At 36.0% G+C, this 15,070-nt stretch overlaps 2 protein-coding genes across 8 annotated transcripts in view; one reads left to right on the top strand and one right to left on the bottom strand.

Annotated features, from left to right (window-relative positions):
- Window positions 1–176: 176 nt before the first annotated feature.
- cn (Kynurenine 3-monooxygenase cn) lies at window positions 177–5,449 on the bottom strand. The gene is made up of 11 exons (XM_003702969.3): window positions 5,317–5,449; window positions 5,134–5,203; window positions 4,318–4,502; window positions 3,476–3,524; window positions 2,424–2,511; window positions 2,180–2,351; window positions 1,422–1,673; window positions 1,001–1,090; window positions 749–889; window positions 458–619; window positions 177–368 (listed from the first exon to the last, which is right to left on the bottom strand). The coding sequence occupies exons 1-11, from the start codon at window positions 5,365–5,367 to the stop codon at window positions 270–272; spliced, it is 1,359 nt and encodes a 452-aa protein (XP_003703017.1). The 5' UTR covers window positions 5,368–5,449; the 3' UTR covers window positions 177–269.
- A 4,360-nt stretch (window positions 5,450–9,809) lies between these two features.
- The window catches only part of hlk (hulk), a 58,848-nt gene continuing 53,587 nt past the window's right edge, over window positions 9,810–15,070 (top strand). For 3 of the 7 annotated variants that reach the window (XM_076533547.1, XM_076533546.1, XM_076533549.1), the window contains exon 1: window positions 9,855–10,206. In XM_076533547.1, the coding sequence (XP_076389662.1) occupies window positions 9,906–10,206 (301 nt within the window). In that variant the 5' untranslated portion in view covers window positions 9,855–9,905. Of the gene's footprint in view, window positions 10,207–15,070 lie in introns of all 7 variants that reach the window. The other 4 variants (XM_076533545.1, XM_076533550.1, XM_012284561.2 and 1 more) reach the window with 3 other exon arrangements.

Here is a 15,070-nt window from a genome sequence, read left to right as displayed (position 1 = left end):
GTGTGTCACTATTGAATAATGCAAGGAGTTAAATCAAACCTCCAAACGAAATCCTACTTGCAGTGAAACAAAATGTACGAAGATGCTTCACAATTTAGAATGAAATAACTATTAACCTAACCTAACAAGTTACATGAATGACAGCTCCACTCGAAGTTTAACCAAAACGTCAAATCTCCAATTAACTCTACAGGGTACTTTATTATAAAAATCGATACGCACACACTTACATATCCCGTGATTGTGCGTGTACATGCATGATACATCTTTTAATATAGAATACTATCCCCCGTGCGTATTTGAATGAATGGGGCTAATAATACAGCGAGAATTAGAAATACTATGCACCAACCGATCCTCCGTAATATCTGCGAAGAAGAAATAAATTATGAATGATTAACTTATTCGATACCGTGTGTGTAATTGATTTCAATGGGTTAATATAGTGAATGATTACCGTGTCCTGCCATTCTCTGTTCGCGATGCAGTCGCGAAACCTCATTCGTGTGAAGTGGATCGTGCTGTACATCGGAGTCCAGAAGTTTGGAACGTGCCTGTAGAGGAACGTGTCGAGGTGCTTGCGGAAGAGGAACGATTTGGTTCTCACTAAATCTCTCATCTGTAATTTGTATAAATAAAGTCATTGAACATCTTGTACATAGGTTTCTTATGTAGTTATGTAGGTTTCTTATGTCTCAAAAGTGAATGAAAGTGAAAATCCAACTTTTGAGGAATGTTTAAAGAGTACCTCGATGTAATTGTACATGGCAAGGTCACATATCGCATGGGCATCTTCGCATCGTAGTTCTGTGAATTTCGGGAGAATCTGGCTGAAGTCTGAGCCGTAACGCTCCATTAGACCGTCGAGTAACAAGACGTCTTCGAATCCCTGAAAACATGGAGAATAATTATTTCTTTCATGTTAATATAGTTTATCACATATATTAATTTATTAATGAGTTTGATGAGTATGTAGTGTATTGGCTGGTATAAAACCTACAGTGTTCATTCCTTGAGCGTAGAACGGCACCATAGCGTGTGCAGCATCCCCAATGATGAGGGTGCTTTTTCCAACATGATAAGGTTTGCACTGAAACATATATTACATAGTATTTATGTAGAAATATTTTTTAATATTTTAAATGGATAATTTTAAATGGAGACGATTCAACTTACTGATTCAATATTATACATATAATATTATACAATAAATTTTATTATAAAGTGAATTATCTAATAATATTGTATAATAATATTGTTTAATAAATTATACAATTAGTATTCATTAATAAAAAAAAATTTTGAAGTTCATTTAACTTCTATCAAATTGCAGTATACGATTTTATCTTGAACTTTCATTAAGATTTCAATTTAATCACTCAAACACCCAAATGGTTAAAGAAGCTTAACTGAATATTTACCTTGACTGAAATGAGAGCTTTCGGTTCCCTCGCGAAATAATCCCTCACAAGTTTCTTCTTACTTATCAGTTTGATCAAATCCGGAAACTGATCTTCACAGAAATCTAGGAGAGCTTCTGACGTCGTTAATTTGTCCAAAGTGTCGAAGGGTGCGAACAAGTTTGCAGTGAAAGTACGGTCTTCGTTCGGTAAAGCTATCATCATAAACTCTCCTCGTGGCCATATATGAAGATGATTGTTACTCATCACGAACTTTAACAAAAACATCAAAATTTTCTTGTCAGGTTACTTAGACAATTACGTTTCATTTAATACAAAATTTTTGTTGTCACAAATATCTTTGTGATACCTTTGACATTCTAATTTCGCTAACTGTAAGATTAAAAAGAATAAGACTTTCACTATTTTCCAACTCTTTCATTATTTTTATTATTATTATTATTTGTTGTTTTTATTTTTTATAATTTTTTAACTTTACAAAAATTAAAGCTGAACAAAAATTGAAATATATTTAATTATGGCAATTTTGCATGGACAATAATTCTTATATTTTATATCTTTACTATTATTCTTACATCTTCTTTTTGGATATGAAAGTTGTCTTCTGTGGCTCACATTAAATTTTTATTATCAACATTTCTATTTTACTTCGATCACAATTTTCAAATCATTGATTTAATCGAAAGTTCAGTTTAAAAAATATTTAAAAAGATTCGATTATTTATAGAAAAAAGTGCATGTAGGTAAATATATTTTACCTGGTTATTTCTACCAGGAGGTACATGCAGCTCCACATAACCATGCTCAATATACGTCTGACTATAGTTAAACCGCGGCCTCCTCGTCATAACTTTCCTGATCCTCGAGTGAGCACCGTCAGCACCAATAATCAGATCAGCTTGCACCTCTTCTATTTCTTTGGTGATGGTACTAAAATATTGATCAGATGTACCATCAATAGGAACAACACACTTCACACAAACATCTAAATATATTTCTTACTCTTGCACTGTTAACTTTGCTTCTTCCAGGTCAGCGTCTATGACCTTCTTGTTGAAGTAGAGGCTCACTTCAGGGTACTTCTCTGCGGCTGTTGAACGAATTAGTCACAGAGAAATTCAGACACCATTTTAAAAAATTAAAAAATTTAATTTAATTTAATTTAAAATTTATTTGTATTTAAATATTTCAAGTGTATTTAAATATTTCAATGCAATTTACTACTTTTTGGTATAAATTTAACATTGTTGAGGGCTACGTAATATTATAAGAAAATCAGAATTAGACCAAGGGTGCTGCTTTAATATTTTTAGAAAAAAGAAATATTTAAATACATCAATGATGTGATATGAATGCAAATTTTTTAGACCAAGTGCTTTAAAATTTTTTGAAAATAAATATTTAAATATAGTAATAATGTAAATGTAAGTTTTTTAGCTTATACTATTGAATCATCCCTTACTGAAGAAAAAGGGGACATTGTCCATAAATTGAATAAATATTTAATAACAATACATTTTAGAACAATAAGTCAAATAAACTTGATCTATAGACAAAAATGTCATAACTTGTATTTAATGACAAAATTCTATTTATCTATTCATCAACCTATGTCATCTATTTAACAATATTAAACTAATAAACCAATAAAAATTTGTCGAAGCTCACAAAGTAAATCAAAGTAAATCAAAATCATGTAATGAGGTGCTCTAATAAAAAGCGTCTCGCGTAAGTAGGTGCAGATTGGATTATAAATGGCGGTCGAGCATACACGTTTCACGCACAAGATCTCAAGAAGCACAAGCTGGTAGTAACAAGAAACGTGACACTCTCGAATTCTTGTGGCTTCACGCACTACCGCGTCATCGGATATTCAGCGACGATTCTTTTCGATCGACAAGCATCTCGTGTTCGTTCGAGTACTTAAAGACAAGATGCGACTTTCATTTGTGAATGTTCCGTTCGAAGAATCGAGGGAAAGGTTTGAGTTTATAGAAAAAGTAACATGGTTAAGAAATACGGATGGAGGTTATGGATGGAGACGCTTTACTCACCGTTTAGGAGAACCACGTTGAGGTATCGCCTGCTGACGGAGTAAATACACTGAAAAAGACAAGAGAAAATGCGTGAAATATGGTTGGGTTTTGGGGAGATGTGGGGTAGAACCGCGGGTTGGAACCATTGGCGTATGTTGGTTGAGAGGAGGGTTGGGGATACTAGTGTTTTTTTTTAAATTTGGGAAATTGGGAAATTGGGAATTGGAGAAATTGGAAATTCGAGAAGGTGGAAATTGGGGAAATTAGAAATTCGGGAAGGTGGAAATTGGGGAAATTAGAAATTCGGGAAAGTGGAAATTGGGGAAATTAGGAATTAGGAAAATTGGAAATTGGGGAATTTGGGAATTGGGGAAGGTGGAAATTGGGGAAGTTGGAAATTCGGGAAGGTGGAAATTGGGGAAATTGGAAATTCGGGAAGGTGGAAATTGGGAAAATTAGAAATTGGGGAAATTGGAAATTCGGGAAAGTGGAAATTGGGAAAATTGGAAATTGGGGAAATTAGGAATTGGGGAAGGTGGAAATTGGGAAAATTGGAAATTGGGGAATTTGGGAATTGGGAAAATTGGAAATTGGGGAAATTAGGAATTGGGGAAGGTGGAAATTGAGGAAATTAGGAATTGGGAAAATTGGAAATTGGGGAATTTGGGAATTTGGGAATTTGGGAATTGGGGAAATTGGGAAATTGGAAATTTAAGAATTTGGGAATTCAGAAATTTAGAAATCGAGTAAATATCAAATTTTACCACCGAATGGTAGCATTTGTAAATCTGAAACTACCTCAGAAGCAACTATTGGTTACGCCAATGTAACGCGACGAAATCATTGATTATATCACTCACATTTCCTTTGCCATCGTAAATGATTTCTTTCAACTTGCCATCCTTGTTATGAAGCATTCTACCACGCATAGGGATACCATGTTGAAGCAGAGTTTCTTCGAGACCGACTTTCCTTAAAGCTTCACGACCTCTAACTGAAAGCGCCAGGTCGATACTTTGACCCCAAGTATCTTCTTCCCTGACGTCTGCAACACACTTTTCTTAAACTACGAAATCTCTGAGACATTACAATAACTTTGACTAAATAGTCAAGCAAATGCTTCAAAATTAGTAAATTAACTTTGACACCGATTAGGTGTTGAGGAAGAGAGCAAGGTACCAGATGGTGAAAGTCACTGAAGATATTTATTATACATTCAACTTAAATTATCAAGAAATTGTATTAGTTAGATATCTTATAATTAATACCCTCGGATCAATGTCTAATTATATTGTGTCTTATCTTGTTAAATATCTGTGCTGTTATTATAAACTAAAATATATTATTCGTGTACTATGATATGTCCAATTCATATATCTATTATGGACTTAACTTTACATATAACCCATGTACCTGTTGTAAACGATACTATGTGACTTAACTTTATAATCCATGTACCTATTTTACAAAATGATATAATCCATGCACCTATTCCAAGCAAAACTACATAATCCACAAACTAATCCAAATTACACTTCACAATCTGTGTCCACAAAAAAATTAATAAACATGTCACGTCAAAAATTGATCACTCCTAATTGCTCATAGTAATAATTAATATATCACAAAGATATTAACAAAGAATAGTTAGAGTATGATTTTAAAGTATAACTTACCCGGACGATATTCATAAACAGCCACCCGATGACCCCTCTTCGCAAAGAAACACGCAGCGAGAGCACCAACCTAAAAGATTAACAATGCACTGTATTCTTTTATCTCACCAACTGAAAATTGCAAATGTTCTTTTTTTCTTTATTCATATATAACTATTGTTTAAAGAGAAAATGGACACGCACCAAACCACCCCCTGCGATGGCAATTCGAGGCTTTCGATCGGCGACCGCCATGATACACCGTCCAGCAGCGAAGCCGCTGATCAACTACCTGTCCTAGCATGATCCACATGCTAGTATATATATGTACAGAGTGAGTCAGATAATACTGGAACCTCAAAAATCGACGTAATCTGGTGATACGAGAAAATCCCTTGATGAACAAGAATATTTATTGTTGGAACCGTTAGTGATGGAAAAGATTGATTTCGTTTGAGGATTCACTTTTGATAGAAATTCACTTTTGATGTAGATGAGTACTTCAAAGTATTGTTCGTGTTTTGGCACATTTCTTGGTTCAATTAGGCTTGGTGTATGGTAGTGATTGTTGTTAGATATGTGGAAAAAATGGGACAAGTCGATTGCTTCAGAAAGTAGGAATTGGGGAAAGTGGAAATTGGAGAGATTGAGAATTGGGGAGATTGGAAATTGGAGAAATTGGAAATTGGGGAGATTGGCAATTGGGGAAAGTGGGAATTGGGAATTGGGAAAAGTGGAAAATGGAAAGTGGGGAAAGTGGAAATTGGGGAAATTAGGAATTTGGAAATTTGGAAATTTGGAAATTTGGAAATTTGGAAATTTGGAAATTTGGAAATTTGGAAATTTGGAAACTTGGAAACTTGGAAACTTGGAAACTTGGAAATTTGAAAATTTGGAAACTTGGAAACTTGGAAATTTGAAAATTTGGAAAGTTGGAAACTTGGAAATTTGGAAACTTGGAAACTTGGAAACTTGGAAACTTGGAAACTTGGAAATTTGAAAATTTGGAAACTTGGAAACTTGAAAATTTGGAAACTTGGAAATTTGGAAACTTGGAAACTTGGAAATTTGAAAACTTGGAAACTTGGAAATTTGAAAATTTAGGAATTTGGAAATTTGGAAATTTAGAAATTGTGAAAGACTTGAAAATATAATGATTTAAAAACTCGACGACATGAAAATCCACAAATCCAAAAACATAAAAATTGCAATTCTATTAAAATCACCGAAAAATATCAACCGACCCGGAACACCTCCTTTGTCACAAAGAAATTTCACGAAACTCCAACCCACTAAATCCGGCAATTCGTTTTTTTCCACAAAATTATTGTTATCAATAACAAATATGTAGATATCGGCAGCTGTCACATTTATAAGACTTATTTTTCTTATGTGAGCCTCTGTTTGTTTCCATATATTGTGAGAGATTAAATGATATTGATATTAAAGTTAGGACGGTAATTTAATTACCAGTCGTTTATCTGTCAATGGCGCTGATCACGACTCGATCGCGGGTTTCATTGATATTCAGATAACAACGTACGTGAACGAATACAATATCGTATACTAAAAAAAGAGTTAGAGAATTCTTCCTGAATAGATTGCACTCGTAATCTCGTTTGCGATTATCGTTAAAGTGATTCGTTAAATAATTACGTGATTCTCTTAACGTAGTTTTAGGAAAGACAGAAATATCTCGCTTTGTTTCTTTATCGAAATTTAATCTTTGCTGCTTTGTTACGATTTATAATATCTGTTGAATAAACAAGTTATAAAAATAACCACTCGAATAAAATATTTAGTTGTTGAAATTTGTTTGATAAATAAAAAAAGTTAGTCAACAAGGGAAGTATTAAGCATTGAAATAAAATGTGAATTTGAACACGTTCAATCTGTGCAATTCCCAATTTTTCCAATTCCTAATTTCCCCAATTTTCAATTTCTCCAATTCCCATTTTCCCCAATTCCCACTTTTCCCAATTACCACTTTCCCCACTTACCACTTTCCCCAATTTCCACTTTCCCCAATTCCCACTTTCCCCAATTCCAAATTTCCCCAATTTCCACTTTTCCCAATTCCAAATTTCCCCAATTCCCACTTTCCCCAATTCCCACTTTCCCCAATTCCCACTTTCCCCAATTCTCACTTTCCCCAATTCCCACTTTCCCCAATTCTCACTTTCCCCAATTCCCACTTTTCCCAATTCCCACTTTCCCCAATTCCCAATTTCCCCAATTCCCAATTTCCCCAATTTCCACTTTCCCCAACTCCCACTTTCCCCAATTCTCAATTTCCCCAATTTCCACTTTCCCCAACTCTCACTTTCCCCAATTCCCACTTTCCCCAATTCCAAATTTCCCCAATTTCCACTTTCCCCAATTCCAAATTTCCCCAACTCCCACTTTCCCCAATTCTCAATTTCCCCAATTTCCACTTTCCTCAAATCCCACTTTTCCCAATTCCCACTTTCTCCAATTCCCAATTTCCCCAAATCCAAAACTTCCATTTCAATCACTTGCCTCCCATCTTCCTATTTTCCTAATCACCGATATTGCAGCAACATACCGTCATATATAAATAAATTGCAAATCAATTTTAAGAAACGAAAAGCCACTCATAAAGATATCGAAGATTACGATATCGTGTTTGTTTTCCACAATTTTCAATAATCAACAGTTATACTCTTGACGGATCTGCTGATACACGGTATTGGTGTATTATGAACTTTGCGAACGGTTCAATAGCTATAAAGCTTGTCTGTCTTTGCTACTGAAGCAATAAGCCTCCATACCGGCGTCTCTGAACTCCTCCAATCAAAATATCGTAAATCAAATCCTTCCGCTTCCTACAACCCATAAAACTGCGGACGATTCATATGTTACATGCTTTGCACACTATTCGAGCCACAAGTACTTTTCGCGTTTATAGGTTCTTACGTTTGCTAGATGGTGTGAGGATTTTGGGATATGTTCATTTGGTATGTTGTAGTTTGAAACAGTTAATAGTCATTGTGTGAATGTTATCATGTATTCATATATCATATGTTTATTATTATGTGAGTAATGATAACTTTGTATCTACAAGATTGTATGAACTGAAAATATATACCCAATGACATAAATGACGACATATGTATACTTATAGTACACTTAGTCAATGTAGCTTATACTATAGTACTTAACTTAAATTATTAGGACGCCATCAGAGAACCATAGACGCCATTTTGTGCAACGTGGAGGATAATAAGATATACTCAGAACCGTATCTTCATAATGTATATTCAGAACTGTAGAAACATGAAGATGTAAATCCAGTATTGCATCCAAGCTTCAAATGAAAGTCTTCAATGCATTGAGTATGAATGACTTGTGCTAGGACATACTTATGATCTGACTCCACAAGTATTGTTATCACTTGGTCATTGAGTGGTAGTTGGTTCTATTGTTACACAATCTTTGTACATCATCAATTGCTATATTATCAGCACATCAATAACTAAGGAACTGATTAATAGCAAAGGTAACATCATAAGTAGACATCTTCCTGGTTCAATATCTGAAGTACTCATCACCTGGAATCCACATTTATGTCAAGCCTTGATGTTCACATTCAGTGACTGTCCACCTGGTGCATTAAATCCTACATTCTTTAAAACCGTATCTTCCACATATGGAGTTCCACATCTGCTACATTATGCTCAGAATCTTTAACATCATGTCTAACATTTTTGACATTGTGTCCAACATCATTGATATTAGGTCCAACATCTTTAGCAATGCAATATCAAACAGCCACATCAGTATCTACCACTCCAAATCATCATCTAGTACCAACATATAGGTCAACACCTCCCAACGTGTTTACATCAAATGAGTGTCCACATTGAGATCCACACCTGTTGTAATAGGTCCTACAGTCTATAGACTCATATCTTCTATATTCAGTTCTACGTCTACTACATTGTATCCAGAATATTTAACATCGTCTTCAACACCTTTGATATCATCTCCCACATCTTGGACATTAGGTCCAACTTCTCTACTAATACTCGTGTACATCATATTAAACTACACCAGTATCTACCACATCAAATCATCATCTAGTAGCCATATATAGGTCAACACCTCCGGACCTATCCATATGAAACCCATCGAGTTCCACACCTGGTGATCGTACAATATAGATCTACCTCATCAAATCATCATCTAGTAGCCACATATAGGTCAACACCTCCGGACCTATCCACATCAAACCCATCAAGTTCCACACCTGGTGATCGTACAATATAGATCTACCACATCAAATCATCATCTAGTAGCCATATATAGGTCAACACCTCCCAAGCTATCCACATCAAACCCATCAAGTTCCACACGTGGTGATCGTACAATATAGATCTACCACATCAAATCATCATCTAGTAGCCATATATAGGTCAACACCTCCCATCGTATCCATATCAAACCCATCGAGTTCCATACCTGGTGATCGTACAATATAGATCTGCATCAAGTTCTACATCTACTACACAGTGTCCTACATCTCCAACACAGTGTCCAACATCCTCAACAATGCAGTGATCGCATAAATCATGTAGAAGCGCACCAAGGACAAACCAGCCCGTGTAGTTGATCCCGGTCGGTCGCCAGGGGGTGGCGCGAGGAAGCTGAAAACGGCCAACGATGATGATGTGGTGGCCGACGCGACGTCGATGACGCTCCGTGGCGTGGTCGTCGTGGTCACGGCGCTGTTCGAAAAATCAAAAATAGCCGGTGTGCCAGTCAGTGCGGCGATGTCGACGGCGAACGACGTTTCGACGGTACGGTTCGGCCGGTGGTGGTGGTGCTGGCGGAGACGAAGGAGGAGTACCTGCGGACCAACGATGCCGACAGGATACGCGAAGACGATCGTCCTTCTGGGTGTATTCGCGGTGTTATGCGCCCTCCTGGGCACCGTGGACGCTGCCTCGAAGACGAAAGGAGACGAGCCCCGAGGCAAGGGCCACAAGGAGTCCGAGCCTGTCATCGAGGAAGTCAACGCCAAACAGCTCGAACGGATCCTCAACGAGAAGGACTTTGTTGCCGTGTACTGGTGTAAGTGTTTACACGAATGGTGTTCCATGGTATGCCTGGTGTACGATGGTCGTGATGTAATTTTGGCAGTGGTTTCTGCTCGAGGAATTCCTTCCGTTGCGTCTTTCTGTTGGAGCTCAGAAGTTGGCAGTCGGGCAACAGATGCTCATTACATCAGTTTGGCCAGAAGGTGTTAGACCCAACTGCCATCTTCTCGACTGCAACGGTACTTGATGTTTGGACACACCCTTGGTACACTGAATTTCCGTGGTTCAGTCAACTTGTAGGGAATATTTGATGACACTTGATATAGCACTCTATCGAGGAACGACACGTGGAGATCTTACGTAACCTATAACGTAGCCTTTCGCTAAACTTCTGAGACTCTTTCTTTCATCTTAATTCGCAGGGAAATCCAAGAATGAAATCACCCGGGCAAGAATAACTGTCCGCGAATTCGATATTTTAATGGATTTTGTAGATCGACAGCATTTGTTGCATATATTTTCTTGGCTACGGTGTAGTCGGTTCTGGGCCTCCCTCGTTCTCTTCCTTCTTCGTCCCCTTCGTCGTCGCCGAATTATATAATCGGTGGCCGTAGTGGGTGTCGATGAAAGCCAGAACTGCAGCACGCGATTCGTCATTGAGATCGTTTTGCGTGCAAAAGACGACAAGTGAGACGTCAATACGGGCAACGGTTGTTAAACGTACCGAGGCGGGGACGCGCGTTCCCGCGTTATAAATAAATCCCCCGGCAGAAGATTGACGCCTCTGTTTCTCGTCGGAACTCGGCCTCTTCTTTCCTTTGGCGTATCTGAATTAATTTCTACTTCGGAAGTTGTCTCGTTAGGAGCAAAATATGAGATGATCTGAAGTGTAGGTTCATTGGGGGTTTTGAGGATTTGCAGATTTCAAGGGTTTTGAGGTTTTAAAGTTTTAGGAGTTTTAAGAGCTGAGGGGTATCAGAGATAATCTGAGGTATAGGTTCATTGGAGGTTTCGAGGGTATAGAGATTTTAAGGGTTTTGGGGTTTCAAGGTTTTAGGAGTTTTAAGAGCGTAGAGGTTTCAGGGGTTTAGGTATAACAAGAGTTTAGGGGTTCCAAGGTTTTAAGGATTTTTAGGGGGTTAAGGGTTTCAGGGGGTTAGGTGTATCAAAAGCTTAAGAGTTTCAAGGTTTCAGGGATTTTTAAGGCTTAGAGGTTTCGGGAGTTTAGATATATCAAGAGTTTAGGGGTTCCAAGAATTTAGGGATTTTTAGGGCTTAAGGTCCCCAGGGGTTTAGGTATATCAAGAGTGTAGGGGTTTCAAGGTTTTAAGGATGTTTAGGTCTTAGGGATATCAGGGGTTTAGGTATACCAAGAGTGTAGTGGTTCCAAGGGTTTAGGGATTTTTAGGGTTATGGGTATCAGAAGTTTAGGTATATCAAGAGTTTAAGAGTTTCAAGGCTTTAGGGATCTTTAGGGCTTAGGGGTTCCAAGGATTTACGTATATTAAGAGTTCAAGGGTTCCAAAGGTTTGGGGATTTTTAAGGTTGTGAGGGGTTTCAAGGGTTTAGGTATATCAAGGGTTTAGGGATTTCATTTTGATACAAATAGCACGAAACTAAGATTCATGACCGAAAGATGAATGCAACGATATTTAGACTACACTTTCAACACCTCGATTGTTGTTTTTGTAACTTATAACAAACATTTTTGTTTGGCTTGAGTTGGACATCTAACATTTTTTATGAACTCCATTTTAGATACACATTAAAGCTTCACTCTTTTGTCGCTTATACTTTTACTGTTATTAAAGATGCTGATACATTCTCATATGTGTACCAACACGTGTGTACCTCATGTGGTACATGGAAGTACCTTGTACAATTTATTTGAAAAACAGTAATTGGTCAGAAACTCATAATTATTAGAAAGCAATAATGATTTGAAAAGCATATGAAAAATAATTATTTGCAAAGCATATGAAAAATAATCATCTGCAAAGCACATGAGAAATAATTATCTGCAAAGCACATGAGAAATAATTATTTGCAAAGCATGAGGGAAATAAACCTTCTAAAAATTGTTTAAATGTTCATACAGTGTGACAATATTTACAACGCATGTCCATAATTTTTAATATATATTAACTATAATGGTGACGTACAGTTACGAGTTATTGAAAAGAATAGAAGATTGTAGGGTCTTTTTATGAACGTTGACCTTGATGTGTATTGAACAAAGTATACCATGGGATATAATTATGTTAATGTGTACATTTTACGCGTTAAACACGCGGAATTCATTCGCGTGACAATTAACAGGTATTAAATTCTCTCCCTTTGCCAAGTGGCTGATCCACTCAGTAGGACAAGCCGTCTCGAGTCAGACGAAAGATTTCGTGAACGTCTGCGGGATATTAAGGCGGGCGTACAATTAACGCGGGAGGTCGATGAAATTATGTGCCATTACTCTTCTTTAATCATATCGTTCTTGTAATTTGTGGAATGCATTTTGTTAATAGGAAATTTTGAAATTCATTTAAAATAAAATTTGTATTGTTATTGTGATGTTGTAGATATTAATGTATTGTACTTTTATGATTAATAGAAATTTTATTATTGTAGTATTCTCTGTAATTTGCAAAATATTTGCAATGAACTGTGATGACTGCAATTATTGATCTTCAGACCTGGCGTGTATAATATTAATATTTTATAAATATATAAAATATATAATTATATATATTTTTATAATACATATACATATTTGAAAAATATATTGTAATGTTTTTTATATAAAATATATTTATAAAATATTAATATTATGCACTATATATCTGAAGATCAATAATTGTTTATAAATATATTTCATATATTTACATAGGTATATAAAATATAGTTGCACATAGTATAAATTTTATTAATACATTCCTTGTATTATACATATGATTAGTATACATACAACATATTTAAAATTTCATGAATGTATTAAATATATTATTAATTTTATTAATACATGGCATACTATAAACTCGTTGAATATATTAAATGTGTTATGAATTTTATTAATATATACCACTATTATAATAACATATATTTTATATAAGTAGAACAGTTAGGTTAGGTTATGTCAGGTTATGTTACCATGAAGTGCACATACTCCACATATGTACATGTTCATACAACCTTGTCAAGTTTGAAGAAAAGTCAAAGAAACAAAATATTATTTTTGAGATTCTATGAATTTTTGGACGTGAATATAGGGATCAGGAATTTCTTGGCACAATGGAGAGATTATCGGAATATGGATCGCAGAATTGTTTGAAATTTCGAACGAACGCAGAATGCGTGCACTGTAAATAACTCGTGTAACACGTCGGAGTGTGTGGAACAATTTGACACGGGGACTTGTGTATTATTTTGCGAAACTCGAATGTCCGGATTTCTCGAAATTTCGAATGCTCAGCGTACCTGAGGAGCGTGGATTTAGACGTCGTGAATCTGTCGACGGTGACACTGAAATTATTAACGCACGAGACAGAAACAGAGGAAACGCAATGTTGCACCGAAATTATTCGAACACTGTTCGAAGTTACACCGAAATTATTCAAACAGAAAGTTCTCGTGTTATTCGGACACGAAATAGAAGCTGTTGCAAAGTTCCAACGTGAAATTGGCCAAAATTCAGAAATCGAAATTCGAAAAATGAAATGAGATTCGAAAAATGAAACATGAGATTCAAGAAACAAGAGCAAAATTCGAGAAACAAAAACCTAAATGTTTAGTAAAAGAAATAAATTACTATAAATTTGTAAGCAGGAAACGTACGAGGAAAGTAATCGATTACAGTACATAAATTACAGTACTGTTTGTTTGAAGTAAATCGACTTTTTCAGCAGACGAAGAGAGTGAACGGAATTTCGAATGAAATATGAAGTTTACGAGTGTGAGAATTTAAGACATAATTATATTAAACAGAGGTGGAGTGACCATTGACTCACTATGACGCACGTAGATGAAGAACGCATTGCCAGCTACTCATTTAATTCCGAAACCACTTGACAATGATTCAATGAGCAGTCGATGTAGATTGATGTAATTTGAGTGACTTCAAATTATCGATAACTTAGTGTAATAATCATGAAACGTTTAATGATGTTTGTAGAATGTCATTGCATTTCTTTGGTGCTTCAAAAAAAAGGGTTTGGAAAATCAGTGATGTCTTATAACATTTTGACAGATGGTTGTTATAGAAAGTAATTTTGATTCATCAAAACAATTAAAATTATTTTTACCAACAATAATATCTATCAAAAGTACTTAAATAAAATCTGACTCATGATACAATAAATATGACTCAGTAATGCCTCATTAAATAAAAAGAATATTAAATATAATTATAAAAGGAAGCTTTTGTAGTTGCATTAAAGTGAACAGTATAAGAGAATGGAATTTTGTATTGGAATTCATTGTCTTAATGAATATTCTAATCTAACCTAACCTGACCTGTTGACAACCTGTTCCACTGAACGTGTGCACGTAGCTGCAATAAACCGCGTGCCTGTCGCAGCCATCCCCTGAATCACGTTTTCATAATACCAGCTGATGTAATGGCTGACACGCCAGAAGACGGACGAAATAACCGACATCCGTACGAGGCAATTCGAGCGGTCTTGCCAAGAGATGCTGCAGAATGAAACGATCGTACAATCCTTTCTTTTTCAAGCACGTTGTGTTACCACGCGTTGCATTATTTCGCGGTATATCACCACGCGTTATATTGCCGCTTGTTGTAACGTCACGTGTTGCATTGCAATGCGTTGTATTACCTTGCGTTACAAAGCCACGCGTTGTATTACCATGCTTTATATCGCCACGCGTTATATCGCCACACGTTACAT

This window comes from Megachile rotundata, chromosome 7, assembly GCF_050947335.1.
Source record: "Megachile rotundata isolate GNS110a chromosome 7, iyMegRotu1, whole genome shotgun sequence".
NCBI classification, from domain to species: domain Eukaryota; kingdom Metazoa; phylum Arthropoda; class Insecta; order Hymenoptera; family Megachilidae; genus Megachile; species Megachile rotundata.
The sequence above is the reverse complement of the archived record's forward strand: the minus strand, read 5'-3'. Positions and strand labels throughout refer to the sequence as shown.